The sequence below is a fragment of the Colius striatus genome, chromosome 11, assembly GCF_028858725.1.
Source record: "Colius striatus isolate bColStr4 chromosome 11, bColStr4.1.hap1, whole genome shotgun sequence".
NCBI lineage: Eukaryota > Metazoa > Chordata > Aves > Coliiformes > Coliidae > Colius > Colius striatus.
Window position 1 is genome coordinate 28,605,708 of NC_084769.1, and position 18,285 is coordinate 28,623,992.

At 37.9% G+C, this 18,285-nt stretch overlaps 1 protein-coding gene across 3 annotated transcripts in view; it reads left to right on the forward strand.

The window, feature by feature from the left end:
* Window positions 1-18,285, forward strand: part of PARD3B (par-3 family cell polarity regulator beta) — a 407,820-nt gene that overhangs the window by 166,910 nt on the left and 222,625 nt on the right. For all 3 annotated transcript variants that reach the window (XM_062004452.1, XM_062004454.1, XM_062004453.1), the window contains exons 6-7: window positions 8,647-8,733; window positions 12,118-12,243. In XM_062004452.1, the coding sequence (XP_061860436.1) occupies window positions 8,647-8,733; window positions 12,118-12,243 (213 nt within the window). The remainder of the gene's footprint in view (window positions 1-8,646; window positions 8,734-12,117; window positions 12,244-18,285) is intronic.

Consider the following 18,285-nt stretch of genomic DNA (forward strand, 5'->3'; position numbering starts at 1 on the left):
TATTTAATGTCTTAAGACAGAGAATATTCATAGGTAGTATATCTCAATAAATAACCAGTCAGCTGAACCCTATAATCCTAAAGTGATCTTTTTCACTTTAATTGTCACCTCTGGTTTTGTATGGTAAGGTTATTACATCGTTATATCCTGTGGTAGATTTTTCTATATGTTTTTACACTGTGAAAACTATAGCAAATATTTACAGTCTTTCTCTGTGCATTGCCACACTAGAGTAGTCAATAGACTACTCGCTATAGTCAGATGGAATGGTATCCTTTTTCTTTCTCTGTCCATAACAAGGCAAACATGGCCAGTGCTAATATAACTGAAGCTAATAGTGGTCACATTGATAGTTTGGGAAACAATTTTTATTTTGACCAGTCTAAATTTTGAGTGAAACTTAAGCAAATATGTAATCTGCCTTAGAAGCCAATACAGTAAAATTTGAGAGTTCTGTATTTGAAACAAGAGGAAAATGGGTGTTCTCAAAAGGTTTAATAATGAGCTTTGGGATTTATTGTTCCTGAAATCATGGAGAAAATTTTAAATGGCTGAAATGAAAAAAATATTTTACAGATTACATTTGTTGCACTAAAATTAACGAGACAGGTTGCTCTATGATGTCACGAAGGTGGTCATTTTGATCCTCAGTGGTGGTAATAGAGGACTGGACCTGGGAAAATCAGAGCAAAATGTTTCTGTATCACTATTCTCCTGTCTCACCATAAGCTTAAATTTCAGTTTTGACTGATCATTCAGGTTATGCTGAAAGTTACCTTTTTGAGTAGACAAAGGAATTCAGTTATTTGTCCAGTATGTTGTATTTGTTGTAGACTGTAGTGGTATCATAGCACATTGTGTAATTAAATTTAAAAGCATTATTTGGCAGACTTATGTGTGACAGGAAAAATGTCAAAAAATAATTTGTTTTGAATTTGATAATAGAAAATAATTATTAGCTATAAACCTGCATCGTATAGTTTGTCAAAGCAGCATGAAATAAAAAATGAAATAAACTGTATCTGTATGCCTTAATCTTAGAGCATTTGTCATTGCAAACACGTGAGAAAAAAGATGTGTTAATATTCCCATTTTACCTACATTAGATCTGGGAAGGAGCAATGAAGTTATTTATCCGAAGCCTATGGGGAAGTTCACAAAAGCAGAGATGCTGAGCTTGGTGGTCTTCAGGACTGTGCCAAGATTTTGGTAGAAGAATCACCTTTGCTTTTAGAGCATGGAAAAAATTAGTCTTTTCCATGGAAGAGAGTTAATTTCTTAGTTTTTCTTGTTCTTTGAATCATCATTTAATTTCATTTATGGGAGATTTTTTTTGTCTTGGTAAGGTTGTGCTTTTAAAGTCATCTTTTTGCATTTTTCCTTGCTCTTGGAGGCCTCCTCATCACCTACATTGTATGCCATTTTGTAGTTTCTTCTCTTGCCTGCTGGTACTGATACATATTTTTAGAATGGTCTCATCATGAAAAGGAACTGGAGTGCGCCTCCAGCTTTCTCTGCATCTGCTGGGCTTCTAAGTTACACACTAACTGATTAGTGTTCATCATGCAGGTACAGAACTTTGTTTAAGTGCTAATGCTTGTATTGTCTTTATGGAATGTTTATGGAATGTTGCTAAAGGCTTGTTTCACCTGATGTAATTATTATGCATCATGATTTGTCTCTTGATCTGCTAATTTGTACTGGGGATTAATCAAGCTCTGTGCATACTTTTGCTCAAACTTTTTTCTTTATGCTTTTACTAGGGTGATTTAGGTCATCTAAGTAATCTTCTAAGTTTTTCAAGAGTATATTATTGTTTCTAGAGTTAAACAAGTCCTTTCTTGCATTTGAGATCCTTCAGAAGAAGGTCACAATACTTCTTTGCTTTAGCCTGATTTCAGTGACTACTGGAAATGTTGACAATGAGGAAGGTCTCTGTGATACTTTTCAGAGGTATTCAGCTTTCTGAAACGTCCAGCTTTCTCTGGCATGTCACAAACTGGTTGATAATAAGCCAGATTTCTGGAAATCTCTTAGGATTTTTTCTGAACTCTGCAAACTGTCTTTATGGACAAGTATGGAATAAAAAGTTATTAAGAGTATAGATTGGGGCCTACTCAATCGGTGCCTGAGCATCAAAGTGTTGAACAGACATGGAGCAGAGGAAAAGCCAGCCAGAATGAGGTATTCCAAAGAACCTTTCTACATTAGTTGAAATACTTTTTTGAGATTAAGACAACTCATTTTATCTGGATTGAGCTTGTTATTTTAAGGAGAAACATTGACAAAAACACCCAAACCAACAGAAGAACCTGAAACTAAAAGAGAAAGGAGCCATATTTTTTACAGAGTCCCAGTAAAGTAATCCCAACAAAATTTATCTTGATTGCACTCCTGAGTCCTGAGGAGATTTTTAAAAATAGTATTTTGCCTGCAAGTGTTGAGATGGATAGTATGAAGATTCTTTTCCTCAAAATGGTGAATTACATTTACAAAACATTCCAATTTTTTCGAAGGGTAAACTGAAGAGGAATTCAGAACACGCTATTTTGTAAATCAAACTTAGTTGGTATTACTGTAAAATTCACTGGAGTTTCAAAAGTCAAATAATTTAAATTTTAAGGCAGTGATTTTGATTCTTATGTGGCATCTTCCTTTAAAGAGGAGTTTTTAAAAACTGGTTTTCCAAAAATTTGTTCATTAGGAGTAATAGGTTTATAAAGGGAAAAAAAGAGTCACTAGAGATCACCTGTCTATCTTACTGTTATCTTAATTGGAGTGAATGTAAGTAAAAAGGTTTCATTAGTACAATAATATGAAATAGTAAACCTATCTTCCACAAATAGTAAAACAAGCATCTTAGTTAAGTGATGTAAATAAAGATAATATTTAAGCCTAATTCTGAGCTACTCCACGCCGTGAAAGAGAGAAACAAACTGTTGTCGTTACTGCTTTCATTAGAGTATTTTCCTTCCTGACACTGAGTTTAGTAATCATTATGACCTATTGCATTTAAGCAAAGTAGCAGCTCATCACCTACAAAAATTATCTGAGCCTTCCTTCAGAGAAACAACCTGTCCAAGGTCCCTCTTCTAACTATAGCCAGTATTTCACAGGGAAGCAGAAGAAATATAGTGATTAATATTTTTTGATTATGAAACCTACTCAGCTGAAGTTAAAGGCTTCATACTTGTATTTCTCACTTAAGCGGGAAATATTTTGAAGAAAATTATTTGAAGAAAATAATTTCACTGAGTAGGTAAAATTAGTTTCATGTTGGATAAATGAAATATGTGGCAGTGTGGAGTTCCTCTATTCAAAAGCTAATATGCAGGATTGTTTGCCTGGATTCTCATAACACATTTCACTGTAAAAGTACTGGGAAACTTTTCAGAACTGTGTCCCTGAGGAGTCTGAAATATTTAATTTGACCTTTTGAGAGTTGAACTTTGATAGAAGAGAGACTTGAAACATTGTTAGAGGAATAAATAGAGCCAGCACTAGTGGCAATGTTCTTGTAAAATCTGAAGGTGGATATTTTAATTTATATACTAGTGAAGGTGATGTTCAGAGTAAGGGAAGCCAAGCTAATGCCCTCAGTGTATAAAATTTGTTATGTTTCGTTGCTTCCCTTCATGTTCTGGACTGAAAGATTTTTAAAGTAGCAGCAGGATTTGATACTCTAGGTATGACAGATAGAACTGTGTCACAAGTTTTAACGTTGAATCCCTTAGCACACTATACATAGAAATACTGGTTTTTAAAACCTTCCTTTTCATAGTAAAAATGATTATGTCAAGAAATGGTAAACATGAATCTGCCTGAAAGTGGAGGTTTACTTAATAGCAGTGGATTAGTTGAAATTCAAAGGGTAATTTATGCATAGATAATTCATTATGTGTTTTCATTGGGTACTGTTTTGCAGTCTTCCCACTTCTGTTTAGCAGAGGTCAGGGTCAATTCCTTGGTTTAAGCACTGTAGATACATAATTAAAGCATAACTGCAGCATTCTTTCTTTCTCCGTATTTTAATTTTTTTTTTAATCTGTGACTCATTATCCTTAACAACATAGAATTGGAATAACTTGATTTAGAGAAAGAGCATCTAGTTTAAAAGAGGGAAGAAAAGAAAAAATGTGGAAAAGTAGGAGGTGGATGGAAAATGTGCTATCTGACAGCTTTAATTGAGGTGGCTGCTGTGGATGCCTCTCTGAAAGAATGAGTACAAATACTTTATTACGATCAGCAACTGTACTGTTTTAACATGCAAAACAAGTACACGGACAGTCATCATCCTCTTTATTTGGATAAATCTGTACATGCTTTCTCTGTGAAATTCCCCTGTCAGCCTGTGCTCTCTACCAAATGTCAGCAACCCTTGTTAATGGATACTCTCCTCCTCTGGAACAGCAGCCTTGGCTGTGGGGGCTGGAGGTGCAAATGAAGAACAAGCAATGAAATGCAGCTTAATAACATCATCTGTGAGCTCTCTGCATCTGAGTGATGTTTCTTTTACTTGTCTGTGGTCATTAAAAGCATCACAGAGCATGTTCAGAATATAATCTGTGCTTTTCTGTTTGCAAGGGAAACATTGACATCCTGTATCCCTAAGAAGTTTTTTTAGATAGAACATCCTACTAATCTGTACCTTTTCTTAAACACATATGAGGAATTTAGTGTTCTATTCAAAGGATTTTTTCTTTGTCATGTTGTGCTTGGGTTAAAGACTTATATGCAAGTGTGAATAAGACTCAAATGGCAAAAGAATATGCCAGTGGAATGATAATTACTTAATCTGTGTTTACTTGGCCAGTAGATTCTTGTGACATACGCATGATGACAAGTTTTGCCTAGTAACCCATGAAGAAAGCAGCTTTTTCCAAGATACTATCTTCAATATGTTGCAAAACAATTTGCTTTAGGCTGCATATACTGCATTTTCCAAGATAAAACCTACCAACATTCTCGTAGCTTTTGTAATTGGAGAAGGTAAAAATGCCTTAGTGAACGAGGTTGTGCTGCAAAACATTTATTTCTGGAGAAGAGATGCTTTTTAAACATCTGTGTGCTCAGTGGTTGAGATGCATTCTTCAGTATTATTGGTGAGTTTGCAGAGAAGCTTTCAGCTAACAGATCTTTTCCCATTGCAGAACTGACAAACTGCTAATTCTTGATACAGTTTTCAGGAGGGGCATCTATAGTATTTGACAGCAAAGGTACTGCCAAGATGAAGATCGGACTTATTCAACACAGAATATGCACGCTGAATGTGCAGCACTGCATTTAAATTTTGCTTTCTATATTACAAATGGACTGCTTTGCGTGCTCATTACACACGTGTACATCTCCCTCTCTTTGCTAAACTGTACTTATCAACATTGTTAATAATATGCATGGCAAGCCTTCCTGACAAATGTGATAGACTGTAAAGAATCTGGCAGAAATCAATAAACATCAAGCAATGAAGGGTTTAAATAGTGAATGATGACAGCTTCTTGAGGTTAAAAATCAATAGTGCAATGTCGACTGTGGTCTTGGATGCCACAATCAGGTCATGCTAGGCAGGTGTTCTTATTCACTGGGACCTTTGAGACACCTTTAGTGCAATGAGGGGAGGGAAGGTGCCAACATGCATTTGAAGAAGCCCGAGTACAGTTTTTCTAGATGGGGTGAGCCCTGCAGCTCTCCTAAATTTCACTGACATAAATGCTTTTTAAAGAGCTCAGGTATTTTGATTGCTATAAGAATGTATTTGTACGTATTCTCTAGAAATTGAGTTGTAAACTCATCAAGGATAGTATTATCTGAGGTAGAAGCTCTGTCTGGTCCTTGAAGAACGTGAAGTATAGCACACCGAGGCACCTTCCCTCTGTTCATTGCTCACCAATGCTCCCAGCCTCTCTCCCTAAGCTGGCAATTGTACTCCAGGTCTTTTATACATTTATATATACAGGCAAACTTGTTTATTCTTTTCCTGCAAAATCCATCTAAGATGTATAGGGGAGATTTAAAATTAGGAGTAGTCACTAGTATATTGCTAACTTTTGGAATTTAATTTTTTATTACTTTGGGGGTTTGTTTTTCATATGTGTTGAATGTTGCAGACATTCTGCATTTTACCTTCTTCTTTCATTTTTTAAAATTGACTCTGTCAAACTGAAGATTTCCAGCACCTTGGTGTTCCTTGTCCTTGTGGAATTTAGTAATTAGTGTTTTTAACACTCATCAGGTTTAGATTCTGATTCAGCTGTGGTCTACTCCTTGAATACTTAGTATAGTGTAAACTCTAAACCAGTATGAAATAGTACACTGCCGGAATTCATCTGTTCTTGTGAGCAGATTAAGTCTGCTGGAAACAGACAGCATAAGTGAATGTCAAATTTTTCCAAGTCTCTAATCTTTGAGGTTCCTAAACAACAGCAGCAAAAAAACCCAAATCCCAGATGTCCTGCCTTTAAAGTTTCAAACTGTCAGGTTTTCATAGGTATAATATAAAAACGGCGTGTCCTCAAAGATATATTAAAGATGTTGTGAAGGGCAGTTTTCCGTTTTCAGAGGGTAATTAAGAGTCACAGTTTTTTGAGTACAAAAAGTAATTCTGAGTCATAGGGAATTTTTTATTAAAAATATAGTTCTAAAGTGTCTTTATGTGCTTTAGTATTTAGTGCTAACTTTTAAGATATGCCACAGTGTTTTTAAAGTAAATACATGATGTATATGTGAGGTATTTGTTTTCACAAAGAAACATATTTTTCTTAGTGTGTAGATTTACGATTAGGTTTAAAAATAAACTTGTATGTTTTTGTTGGTTTTGAGCCCACATAACTGTAAGTGCCTTGATTTAATGTGACAGCTAACCTGTCTATTATGATAGCCTTCAAAAAATTCCTGCTCTGATTTAGAGCTGCTTATGAAGACAGCTCTTCCCTGGAGTGTTTAAGCAACATGGGGTTGTCTGGGGACAACTATAACTTCTTTAAATTTTCCATGTACAAATGAAAGCCCATCCACTACTTCTGACTATTTTCTTTATCTGTAGGATTTGACTACTGAATTTACTCAAGTGTTTTGATCTCACAGAAGTTCAAAAGACAATAAAAGTAGCCCTTTAGTAGCCCTTTTTTTTTTTTTTTTTTTTTTTCTGTGTTAAGAGAATTGGAGGAAATAGAAGAAAGAAGAGTTAGTTTCCTCTGCATGCAGTTTTTGAATTTTTGGTAACCACCTTGATTAGCTTTTCTGACCAGTGTCACTAGGGGGAAAAAAATAATTCTAAAAAACCCCCAAACTTACAGGAACATTGTGTCAGGATTCCTCTGTTTGATTCATGAACAGAGTGGAATACAGGAAACAAAAACTAAGCAAATGGAAATGCCTGTTGATCATGCCTACTATAAATAGAGTAACAAGAAAATCTGTTATGCTGGGATTAGTGATGTTTTCTTGTTCAGGGTCTGCCCTTTTCATTTTTACAGAATATATATTCATTCTGGTGTCAGCCGTTTTGGAAGAATTATTTACAAAAAAAACCTAGTTCCTAAAATTGCCAACAAACCAACTCTCTCACCTCCCCAAACTCCAAAACCAAAAGAAAATTAAATTAAATAAATTTATTTTTCAGTATTAATCCACATTAACCTGATCATGGCATTATATAAAGTAGCCATTTTGTTCAGCTTTACATGTTCTATAAATGCTATAGTGTTGGCATGCAAGCATAGAGCTTCTTATAGCTTGAATGCATGAGGGTGTTCTAATTTAAGTGGAAATGCCCAGTAATTATCCACTGGCTACTAATCCTGAGTGTTAATAGTGTGATTTGATTGGAGATGGTGTTACATAAAATGTAGGACAGTATAGAAAGAAGGAATGTGATCTGCTAGAATACAGACCATACTCATTTATTTCCTTTTTTTCCCAGCATTCTAGCCAATTCAAATACCTTGCTTTTCAAATTACAGTCACCTAGAACATAGTTAAGGTCACTGTAAGACAGTGTGAAATACTCAATAAGAAATGAAACAGCATGTAGTCATGAAACAGCAAAAATCTGTCAGAGGTAATAGAGAGGTTTTTGATAATGGTGTTTGAGGAATGAAATTTCCTGACAAAATGAACTGAGTTGCACTTGTGATTACAATTTATTTTGTTCTTTGTCAGTGAAGCTGCATGCAAACTGAGGGCAGAAAACAAGCATATTTAAATATGATTTGACTAATTTGCTTATTGGTTTGATGTTTGCAATGTGTGATCTTCATGTTTATAATGTGTCTACATGGGGAAATTGATTGAAGCAGCTCACGTGGAGCTTAAATTATGAACAAGTGAATAACCTTTTAAACATTATTATTATGAAGTCTCTCCTGATTGAAAATCTTTTTTATTAATATTCTGGTTAATATACTTAAGGTTTGACTGAGGAAAATGGTTAGTACTTTATGTCTTTCCCTTTCAAAGTGCACAAGTGCTAATCTAAAAAAATTTCCAGAATTTGATAACCGTTTCACATTTCATCGTATTTTTATATAATAGGAAACTCTGCAATTTTTTTTTTTCATATCTTTTCTGCAATCTGATCAACCAGGAATTTAACATAGATAACTCTGGGAGGAAGTATGTGAGATGTGTTTCTCTGTGCTCTTTTTTTAGTGAAATGACAAAAACAGTGGAGATATCTGGGGAAGGTGGACCCTTGGGAATACATGTAGTACCCTTTTTTTCATCTTTGAGTGGCAGGTAAGTTATTTCCATCATTGCTTAAGCAGTATATTAATGAAATTATTTCAGTTGATGTTCTCTTGTTTAACCATAAAGGAAAGAACTGCTGTAATTAAAATTGATCTGTGATACTGTCTTCTCTTACCAAAATATTTACTAGTCTAAGACAGTAACCAACTCCTTTGTTCATGTATGTCCTTTGCCTCTGATTTTATTCTCTGAATGGTAGACTATAGACTCTCTGTAGAATAATGTAACATTAAAGGTGAGGGGGCTAGGAGGCTAGTTGGTTTTTATGGTAGTGTGTGGGGTTTGGTTTTGGTTGTTTGAGGTTACTTTGTGTGGGTTTGTTTTGCTGATGTTTTTATTTTTCTAATTGGATTTCTCTGCATAGGCCCTTACTTAGTGACATGTCAGACAAGAAAATTAAAAAAACGTGCTTGCCTGGTCATGCCTTATATTTTTCAAGCCATCTTTCAGATTTGATTGTAGAGCATTTATAAAATGTGCACTATGCCATAAACTTTTCTTTATCACAGTACAATTACTTTAATTATAAATGATTTAACATAGTCTCTTGAGATCACAAAAGCTTGTTACAGCAGCATGCTTGTATTGATGTAGTTAAGACTCTGTCAGCGTTTTCATTATGTGTATTTTCCAAGCTATGTAACTCAGATGTAAAAAAAAAGAAAAAAATCGTTCCAGGCTGAAATTTGACATACAGAGGCTTAGCCAGAGACTTAATTTGAGACTGGCAGTCCTGAATAAGAGGTGGGAAATTACCAGTACCATAAATGACACTGTAGTAAAATGGCTTCCTGTAATGTAAAGACAATTGCAAAAGTAAAAATTGCCTATTTCTTAAATGTTTCTTTACTTGTCAACTTTCATGTAGGACAGGGAGTGTGAAGGATGAAACTGCCTTGTAAAGATCTGAGTGTTTAAATGTTTCACAGCGAGATCTAAGTTTGTAAATGGACCAAAATTACTTCAGAATGTTTTGTTTGCCAAAGGGGAAAAGAGATGTCTACCTGCTGCCTGGAAAAACATTGTCAATGTTTCAAGATGCAAATAGATCTTTGATGGGAACTGTAGGAAATCTGAGGTGTGTCCTTGCCTTTTGAAGGCTACCTGTTTGTGTGAAGAAAGGCACTTGTGTTTGTTACTCCATCACAAAATGCAGACAATAGTTCTTTGTTGTAGGCAAGCCATAAAGGTTGTAGTGTGTATACTGTATTTCAAGATCATTAGATAAAAAATGTTATGAAATTTCAAAGTATTAAAATGATTATGTCTGTAATACAGTTCTGCACTAAAGTATTACTGTGCTGGCTGCAGCTTTTTAAGACCTACATGAAGAAAGTTCCTTGGTCTACATTGCATGCATGTTTATATGTCCTATTTACAAATGCTTTTGGGGGTCCCCTGAAGCAAAACGATTTTTGATAGATGGCCTACTCGTTTAGACAGTTGTCTTGAAATTTTAATGACCCTTGGCAAAACCATACCGATATCTTTGTAAAAGCACTAGAGTGACTTAAATAGCTTGTTCCTCTTATTTAATCAAGCTTCAGACTAGTGCCTAAATTTTAACTCATGATAACACAAGAAAGTACAGAAGAACGTCTTTTATTTCTGTTAATGACAAGATACAATTTATGACTCACACTGGCTATGACTAACTTGATCTGTTATTTCAGTTGTAAAACTATCTTCTCATAAGATAATGCTGGCTTCAGCATTCAGTCGTGCAGCTGCAGAGCAAAATTTTTCTAGACGTACTTAAAACATTGTATTACAATTTATAAAATAATAGTTTATACAGGAACTAAAAAACTAATGGAAATAATTTCCCCTTTTGCACTTAGATATCATAAAAAAGGAAATTAAAATTTAATAGTACATTAAAATAATGATAAAATTCAGGCTGTGGAAAAAAGTAATGGAGCAATGAATTTAAGATGCCACAGCAAACAAACCACTCGTTGAGGTACTAAAGCACAAACAAGTTTCAAGCAAGTGGGCATTTTATGGATGCAGCACCTAAGCACAACAGGATCAGTGAGCAACTGACTTAATTTGTAATTTATTTCTCTATTTTTATTGCCTTGCATCTTAGCATAATTGTAATTAATTAGTTCTTACCATTTAGATTTTTGATTTCTACTAGTTGGATGTTTGTCATCGATAGAGCTACTGCCCCTTTGAATCCTTTAATGAAAGATAACACAGGTTGCAGAAGAATATGCAATAGATGATTTTTTTTTCTGTTAATGTTTTGAAGAACAAAGAGATTCTGTAGGAGCAAAGTCTTCTCCATAAGTAAATTGATATGACGTAAATGCACAGTGAATATAGCATTCTTTGAAATGGTTAATGCTATACTCTGAATCTGTTGAGTGGACTTGAATATGAGGGGTGGTCATGAATCTGAGAAAACATACAACACTTCTGTTTTGTGATTGGAGTGCTGGCATGTTGGAAATTGCACATTAATATTATATGGGGTATGAGCAATAGAAAATGGTCTCTAAAGGTCATCTGTCTTTGATGTTGGTGTGGTATGGAAATATAGTAGATAAAACTTGATTATAAAAGGTCTTCACAAGCACACAGTTGTCAGGTGGTTTTGGATGTTATACTGGTATCATTGAATATATCTCTGTTTAGTTGTAGTCTGTTACACAGAGATACACCAGGTAGGTCAGAAATAGCCCAGTATTCCCAGCAGAGTTAGCTCACTGTAATTTTGCACCACCCACACTTACTCACATAACACATTTCTGTGCTGCACCTCAGTTTTCAATTTGCACATAACCTGGTTACAAATGACAGGGTTTGATATTCTGCTGCTCTCTTGCTATATGAATAAATGTGCTATCTTGCTGGAATGTATCAAAAGAATGTGTTTTTACAACCTAAAAGTATCAGAAAGTTTTCAGATGTAGAAATAATCATTATTTTTTCATGTTATTCTAATATCTGATTAGTTTATAATAGTCAAGTTACAAAATTCCTTTTAAACTGTCCTTTTTCTTTGGAGCAATATAGTCTTAGTGGCAGAAAAATACTGCATGAGCTACAGTCAAATTTTTAACTGGATGGAGAGATCTGGGTGTTCCTTCTGTTTCTCCTGTCCTATATGATGTACAGGAATTCATGCCTCCTGAAATTCTAGAAAGTTGTATAGCAGTAGTGTCCAGCAATCTTTTTGTTGTTGTTTTTGAAGTCATCTCTGATTTTGTTAAAAAGTGAGCTGGAAGTCCTTTCTCTAGGTTAAGAACTTCAGAGTGGTCTACTCTATCTTGTCTCATACACAGTACAGATTAATATCTATTTTTAGTTACTGGAAATTCATACTAAAAGAACACAAATACTTTTCATTGTTCTTTCTCTTAGGATGCTGGGACTCTTCATCCGTGGTATTGAAGAAAACAGTAGATCTAGACGTGATGGGCTTTTCCATGAAAATGAGTGCATTGTGAAGATTAACCATGTGGACCTTACAGATAAAACCTTTGCACAGTAAGTGCTGGTTTGCTGATCCTTTTAACTAGTGAGGATTTTATACAATACTGTGTTTATTAAGTAATTTCTGCAAGGGTAATAATATTTGTTTTAGGTAAAATGCCTGTAAAATTTATATCTGGCAGAAGTTTTGTAGTTTTCTTTCTGTAACCTCCAAATAAGGTAAAATTTGAGGAGAGGAATCTTCTTGTAGTCTTAGTAAACCTATTGTCCTTACTTCATTTAAATAGCATTACATTTTTTAATAGTTGCCTCCACTTTCTAATTCTTCTGTTATTTTTTTATATTCTTAATTTTTTTCCTCACAAGATTTTCAGAATGAGTCAACATCGCAGCGTGTTTTTTAATATTCCTTTGCAAGTGAAATTAGATTTTCTTTTTGATGCTGCTGCTCTTGAGCATTTAATTTTAAAAATACTAGTACTGTCAAACTGATTCATTGAGTTAAATGGTAAGTCTTGCTTTTTATGACTTTTATTAAAAATCTGTTGACATTTACTATCTATCTCAAATTACTTTTAAGTAACAGGTTGCTTTAATTGTCTGTGAATTAGCATGGCAATGTTGCATAAAAGAATAGCCTCTCAAATTTCACAGATATTTGCTGTAGTAATTAAATAGTAATTTGGTTTTACTTTTAATCCATATGTTTAGACAGCTGAGTGATTGTTTATAACATAGCAAAAACCTATTGAGATCTCAAAGGAGTTGAGGCTTAGCTTTCTAAACAGTAAGCCAAATGTTCAGGGTTTCTAGACTAAAATAAAATAAATAACTTCACTGTTAGGGATAAATATTTGCAAAATATGTTTTTATAAAACCAGTATAGTTCTGTAGTGTAGGTGATATCTCGATGCTGAGGCTGTGCTTTTTGCTGCCTGAAAGCTTTTCAAGTTACTGCTTTCTACAATTTTGTGGTGAATGTGTTCTGCTGTGATGTATAGTACATGCCATTCTCTTCCACTCATGGAAATTTCCTACATAAGATACCAACTTTATCAGAACATAAATGTTGATGTCGCATTAAAATGTTTGTTGTCTCACCTGTGCAGTTTTGTAATGGAGATACATTCTTCTCAGATAAGATTTTGCCTCAATCAATTTCCAAAGTTGTATGTGATCTTCTCTTTACAAATTTGTCTCTCTTGTGTTCTCTTGAGAGTGCAACTACATCTCCAGAGCCTTTAAGCCAATGAGATGTATGTGGAACAGAGGACTCTGCATATTTTTTTGTAAGGTGACTAGATTTTGAGAGAGTTAGAAATACTGCAGTAGACTTTCCAGTTCTCCATCAAGCATTCCTTCAAAATAAGAAATGCAAGACAATTTGTTTTGTCCAAGTCTGTGTAAAGTTAGAATCATACAATGGTAGGGGTTGGAAGGGACCTTTATAGATCATCTAGTCCAACCCCCCTGCAGAAGCAGGATAACCTAGATCAGGTAGCATAGGAACGTGTCCAGGCCGGTCTTGAAGACCTCCAAGGAAGGAGACTCCACAACCCCTCTGGGCAGCCTGTGCCACTGCTCTGTCCCCCTCACAGTGAAATAGTTTTTTCTTATGTTTAAGTGGATTTTTTTGTGTTCCAGCTTCATCCCATTACCCCTTGTCCTGTTGCTGGCTACTATAGAAAAAAGGGATGTCCCAACCTCCTGACACCCACCCTTTCCTCGTATGAAAGATGCTCCATTCCTCTGATCATCTTGGCGGCCCTGCGCTGGACTGTCTCCAGAAGGTCTCTGTCCTTCTTGAGCTGAGAAGCCCAGAACTGGACACAGGACTCCAGATGAGGCCTCACCAGGGCAGAGTAGAGGGGGAGCAGAACCTCCCTTGACCTGCTGGCCACACTTTTCTTGATGCATTGGCCAAGGATCAAGGATCCATCAAGGATGTCATTGGCCTTCTTGGCCACGAGGGCACATTGCTAGCTCATGGTTAGCTTATCAATCAGGACTCCCAGGTCTCACTCTGCAGACCTGCTCTTCAGCAGTTCGACCCCCAGCCTGTACTGGTACATGGGGTTGTTCCTTCCCAGATGCAGGACTCTGCACTTGTCCTTATTGAACCTCATGAGGTTCCTCTCTGTCCAACTCTCAAGCAGGTCGAGATCGCACTGAATGTCAGCACAGCCTTCTGGGGAATCAGACAGTCCTCCCAGTTTGGTGTCATCAGCGATCTTGCCGAGGGTATACTCTGTCTCCTCATCCAGGTCGTTGATGAAGATGTTGAACAAGACTGGCCCCAGAACTGATCCCTGTGGAACTCCACTGGCCACAGGCCTCCAACTTGATTCTTTGCCATTGATCACTAACCCTCTAGGCTCTGTCATTCAGCCAGCTCTCGATCCACCTCACTGTCCACTTATCCAAGCCACACTACCTGAACTTTCTGATGAAGATGTAATGGGAGACAGTGTCAAAAGCCTTGCTGAAGTCAAGGTAGATGATATCCGCTGCTCTCCCCTCATCTAGCCAGCCAGTTATGCACTCATAGAAGGCTATCAGGTTGGTCAAGCAGGATTTCCCCTTGGTGAAGCCATGTTGATTCCCCTTGATAACCACCTTTTCCTTCATATGTTCAGTGATAACATGCAGGATGAGTTGTTCCATCACTTTTCCAGGGATGGAGATGAGGCTGACCAGCCTGTAGTTTCCTGGGTCGTTCTTCTTGAGCTTTTTGAAGACTGACCTCAGGCACCTCACCTGTCGTCCATGATTGTTCAAAAATGATGGAGAGAGGCTTAGCAATCACATCAGCCAGCTATCTCAACATTCTAGGATGCATCCCATCAGGACCCATTGACTTATGAGCCTTAAGCTTGGGCAACAAGTCTTTAACCTCTTCCACCCAGGGCAAGTCCTCTGCTGTCCTGAGCATCCTGTTATCCTTGCCAGACTGGGCTTCCCGAGCGTCGGCCTTGGCCGTAAAGACTGAAGCAAAGAAGGCATTCCGTACTTCGGCCTTCTCTGCATCCTCAGACGCCAGGGCACCCTCAGTGTTTAGCAGCGGGCCCACGTTCCCCCTTGCCATCCTTCTGCTGCTGATGTACTTGAAAAATGCCTTATTACTGTCCTTGACATCCCTGCCTAAATTTAATTCTAGAAGGGCTCTAGCCTTCCTAGTTGCACCCCTGCATGCCCTGGCAATGTTCCTATACTCTTCCCAAGAAGTCAGCCCCTGTTTCCACCTCTCATAGATGGCTGCTTTCTGCCTGAGTTGTCCCAGCAGATGCTTGCTCATCCATGGAGGCCTCCTACCTCCTTTTCCTCCTTTCTTGCGCATTGGGACACACTGATCCTGGGCTTGGAGGAAGTGGTGCTGGAAGATTGACCAACTCTCATGGGCATGTCTGTCTTCTAGAATCATATCCCATGAGATCTGTCCAAGTAGATCTTTGAAGAGGCCAAAGTCAGCTCGCCTGAAATCCAGGGTCATGGTCCTGCTTTGTGTCCTGCCTCTTCCACACAGGATCTTGAACTCTACCATCTCATGGTTACTGCAGCCAAGGTTGCCTCCAACCTTCACATCCCCAACCAGGCCCTCCTTTTTTGTCAATACCATGTCCAGCAGTACACCCCTGCTTGTTGGTTCCTCAGTCATCTGTGACAGGAAGTTGTTGTCAACAATCTGTAGGAACCTCTTGGACTGTGTGTGCTTGGCTGTGTGGCTATCCCCACAAATATGAGGGTGGTTGAAGTCCCGCATGAGGACCAGGGACTGTGACTGTGAGGCTGCTCTCACAGAAGGCCTCGTCTACATCCTCCTCCTGATCAGATGGCCTGTAGCAGACTCCTACAACAATATCACCTGCCTTGCCCTGGCCATTAATTTTTACCCATAAGCACTCTACCCGCTCCTCATCCCCACCCAGGCACAGTTCGGTACACATTAATTACTCCCTCACATAGAGAGCAACTCCACCTCCACGCCTTGTCAGTCTGTCTTTCCTGAAGAATACATAGCCCTCCATGGCTGTGCTCCAGTCATAGCAGCTGTCCCACCACGTCTCTGTGACCGCGATGAGGTCGTAGCCCCGCATCCGCACCCACATCTCCAGTTCCTCCTGCTTATTCCCCAGGCTGTGTGCATTGGTGTAGAGGCAGCGCAGGGGCTTACTCAAACACACAGGTTTCCCTGGGTGGGTGCAGAAGGTTCCTCCCCGGTTTGGCTCTTTCTCAGGGCAGTCAGCCTTCCGTATCTCAGCCCAGTGTGCAGATGAAGGGCACTTACCATTGCATTCCCTGTCCTGCCCTGTTTCCCAGCTAGAGGTGACAGCTTGTTCTGTTTTGCTTCTCCCCCCACCCCACAAGTCCCTTAGTTTAAAGACCTCTATTAAATTTGCTAGTCTACTCCCAAATAATCCAGTGCCTTTATGGGAGAGATGAATCCCATCCTATCAAGCTGTAGTCCCCAAGGAAGGATCCATTGTCAAAGTACCCAAAGCCTTCCTGCTGGCACCAGCCTCTCAGCCAGGAGTTCACTTGGCTGATTTTTCCATTACAAACTCCTCCTTTAGTGAACAGGACAGAGGAGAAAATAACCTGAGCCCCTCTACCTTTTACCTGCTCCCCCAAGGATTTAAAATCCATCTGGATCCTGGAGATGTCATGCCTCATGACATCATTCATACCTACATGGAACACAAGTAAGGGGTAGTAGCCTGCACCCCTGACGAGCCGTGGTACTCTCTCAGCCACATCCCTGATCTTGGCTCCACGCAAGCAGCACACCTCTCTCAACTCCTACTCTACAGATGGGTCTCTCACTGCCCCTTAGCAGCGAGTCACCCACAACAAGCACCCATCGCCTCTTCCTATGATGTCCATTACCTACTGCAGGTGGAGCAGCTGATGGATTGTTTAGTAGGTTTTCCCCTTTTGGAGCTTGCTCGTCAAAGTCCCTTGTCACCAGTACCTCATACTTATTTGTAGTGGGAAGGAGGGCTTTGAAGACGAGCCTTTGTCTTTCTTTGTTTTAGAATTTTTGGAGTTGAAGGAATATTTTAGGGGCCCGTCTTGTCAGACAGTCTGTCATTGAGAAAGTGAAAAATATATGACTAAAAGGTCATTCAGAGCAGAGCAGATTTATTTAGTTGGTCTACATCACCTTATCTTACAGTAATAAGTAGTGTGGTTGCAGTGGCATTTGATCTGAGGAAAAAAGCTTTTGGCAGTGAGGACTCAACATCTGTTTTGGGGAAGCTGTAGCCTGGTGTCATGTTGTGTTACATTGTTCTGCATTCTGAATTGCCTTCTGGAATAGCCTTCTGCATCGTCTCTCATCCGTGATGGTTGAGAATAGGTAAAGAAATTAATCTCAGTGAATATACCTTTTAGTTTTAATCTGGCATGACATAACTGTACTAACCTGACAGAAGTCCAAGCTGCAGAAATCCAGTAATTGTAAAGGATGTGATGATGAATTGTCCCAATGACCATTGACCCAGAAATAGTCATCAGATTCTCCTTTGAGAGGAAAACCTCTTTGCTAGTTTCAAAGTGACATTTCTTCATAACCCTTGTAAAAGCTGTTTTAAGGCTTTGCAGAGACTATTACTGTCTCTTTCCATTTTCAGCAGAGACTTTCTAGTACTGCTACTGATGATGACTGCCTCTGCAGCTGTAATAGCAGCAGCCTACTTTCTGTATTCCTATGTACATAGTAGTTTTATATATTGGAACTCTTGGTTGTCTTTTTCGTTCACTGTTAATCTATTCAATTGCATTCTGTTATGTTGCACTTTCTAGTACTTCTTTTAATTGACTCCCATATTTCTTTAAAGTATGCATTTGGGGTCTCAAGAAATGTAAATTTCTCTATCCATTATTTTTTCTCTTTGAAGTGCAGCCAGTTATTTTGCCCCTGAAGACTGCGTTTAGGCTTTCCCACAGGATGTCTTGTGTTATTTTCACTGTTTTTTGTTTGAAGGAGATCATATATTTTCTCTTTCATAAATGTAAAATATTCATCCCTGAAACTGGGTTATTAAATTACATTGTAACATATGACCAAGTGACTGCTTGAAAGGATGAAGACTGAGC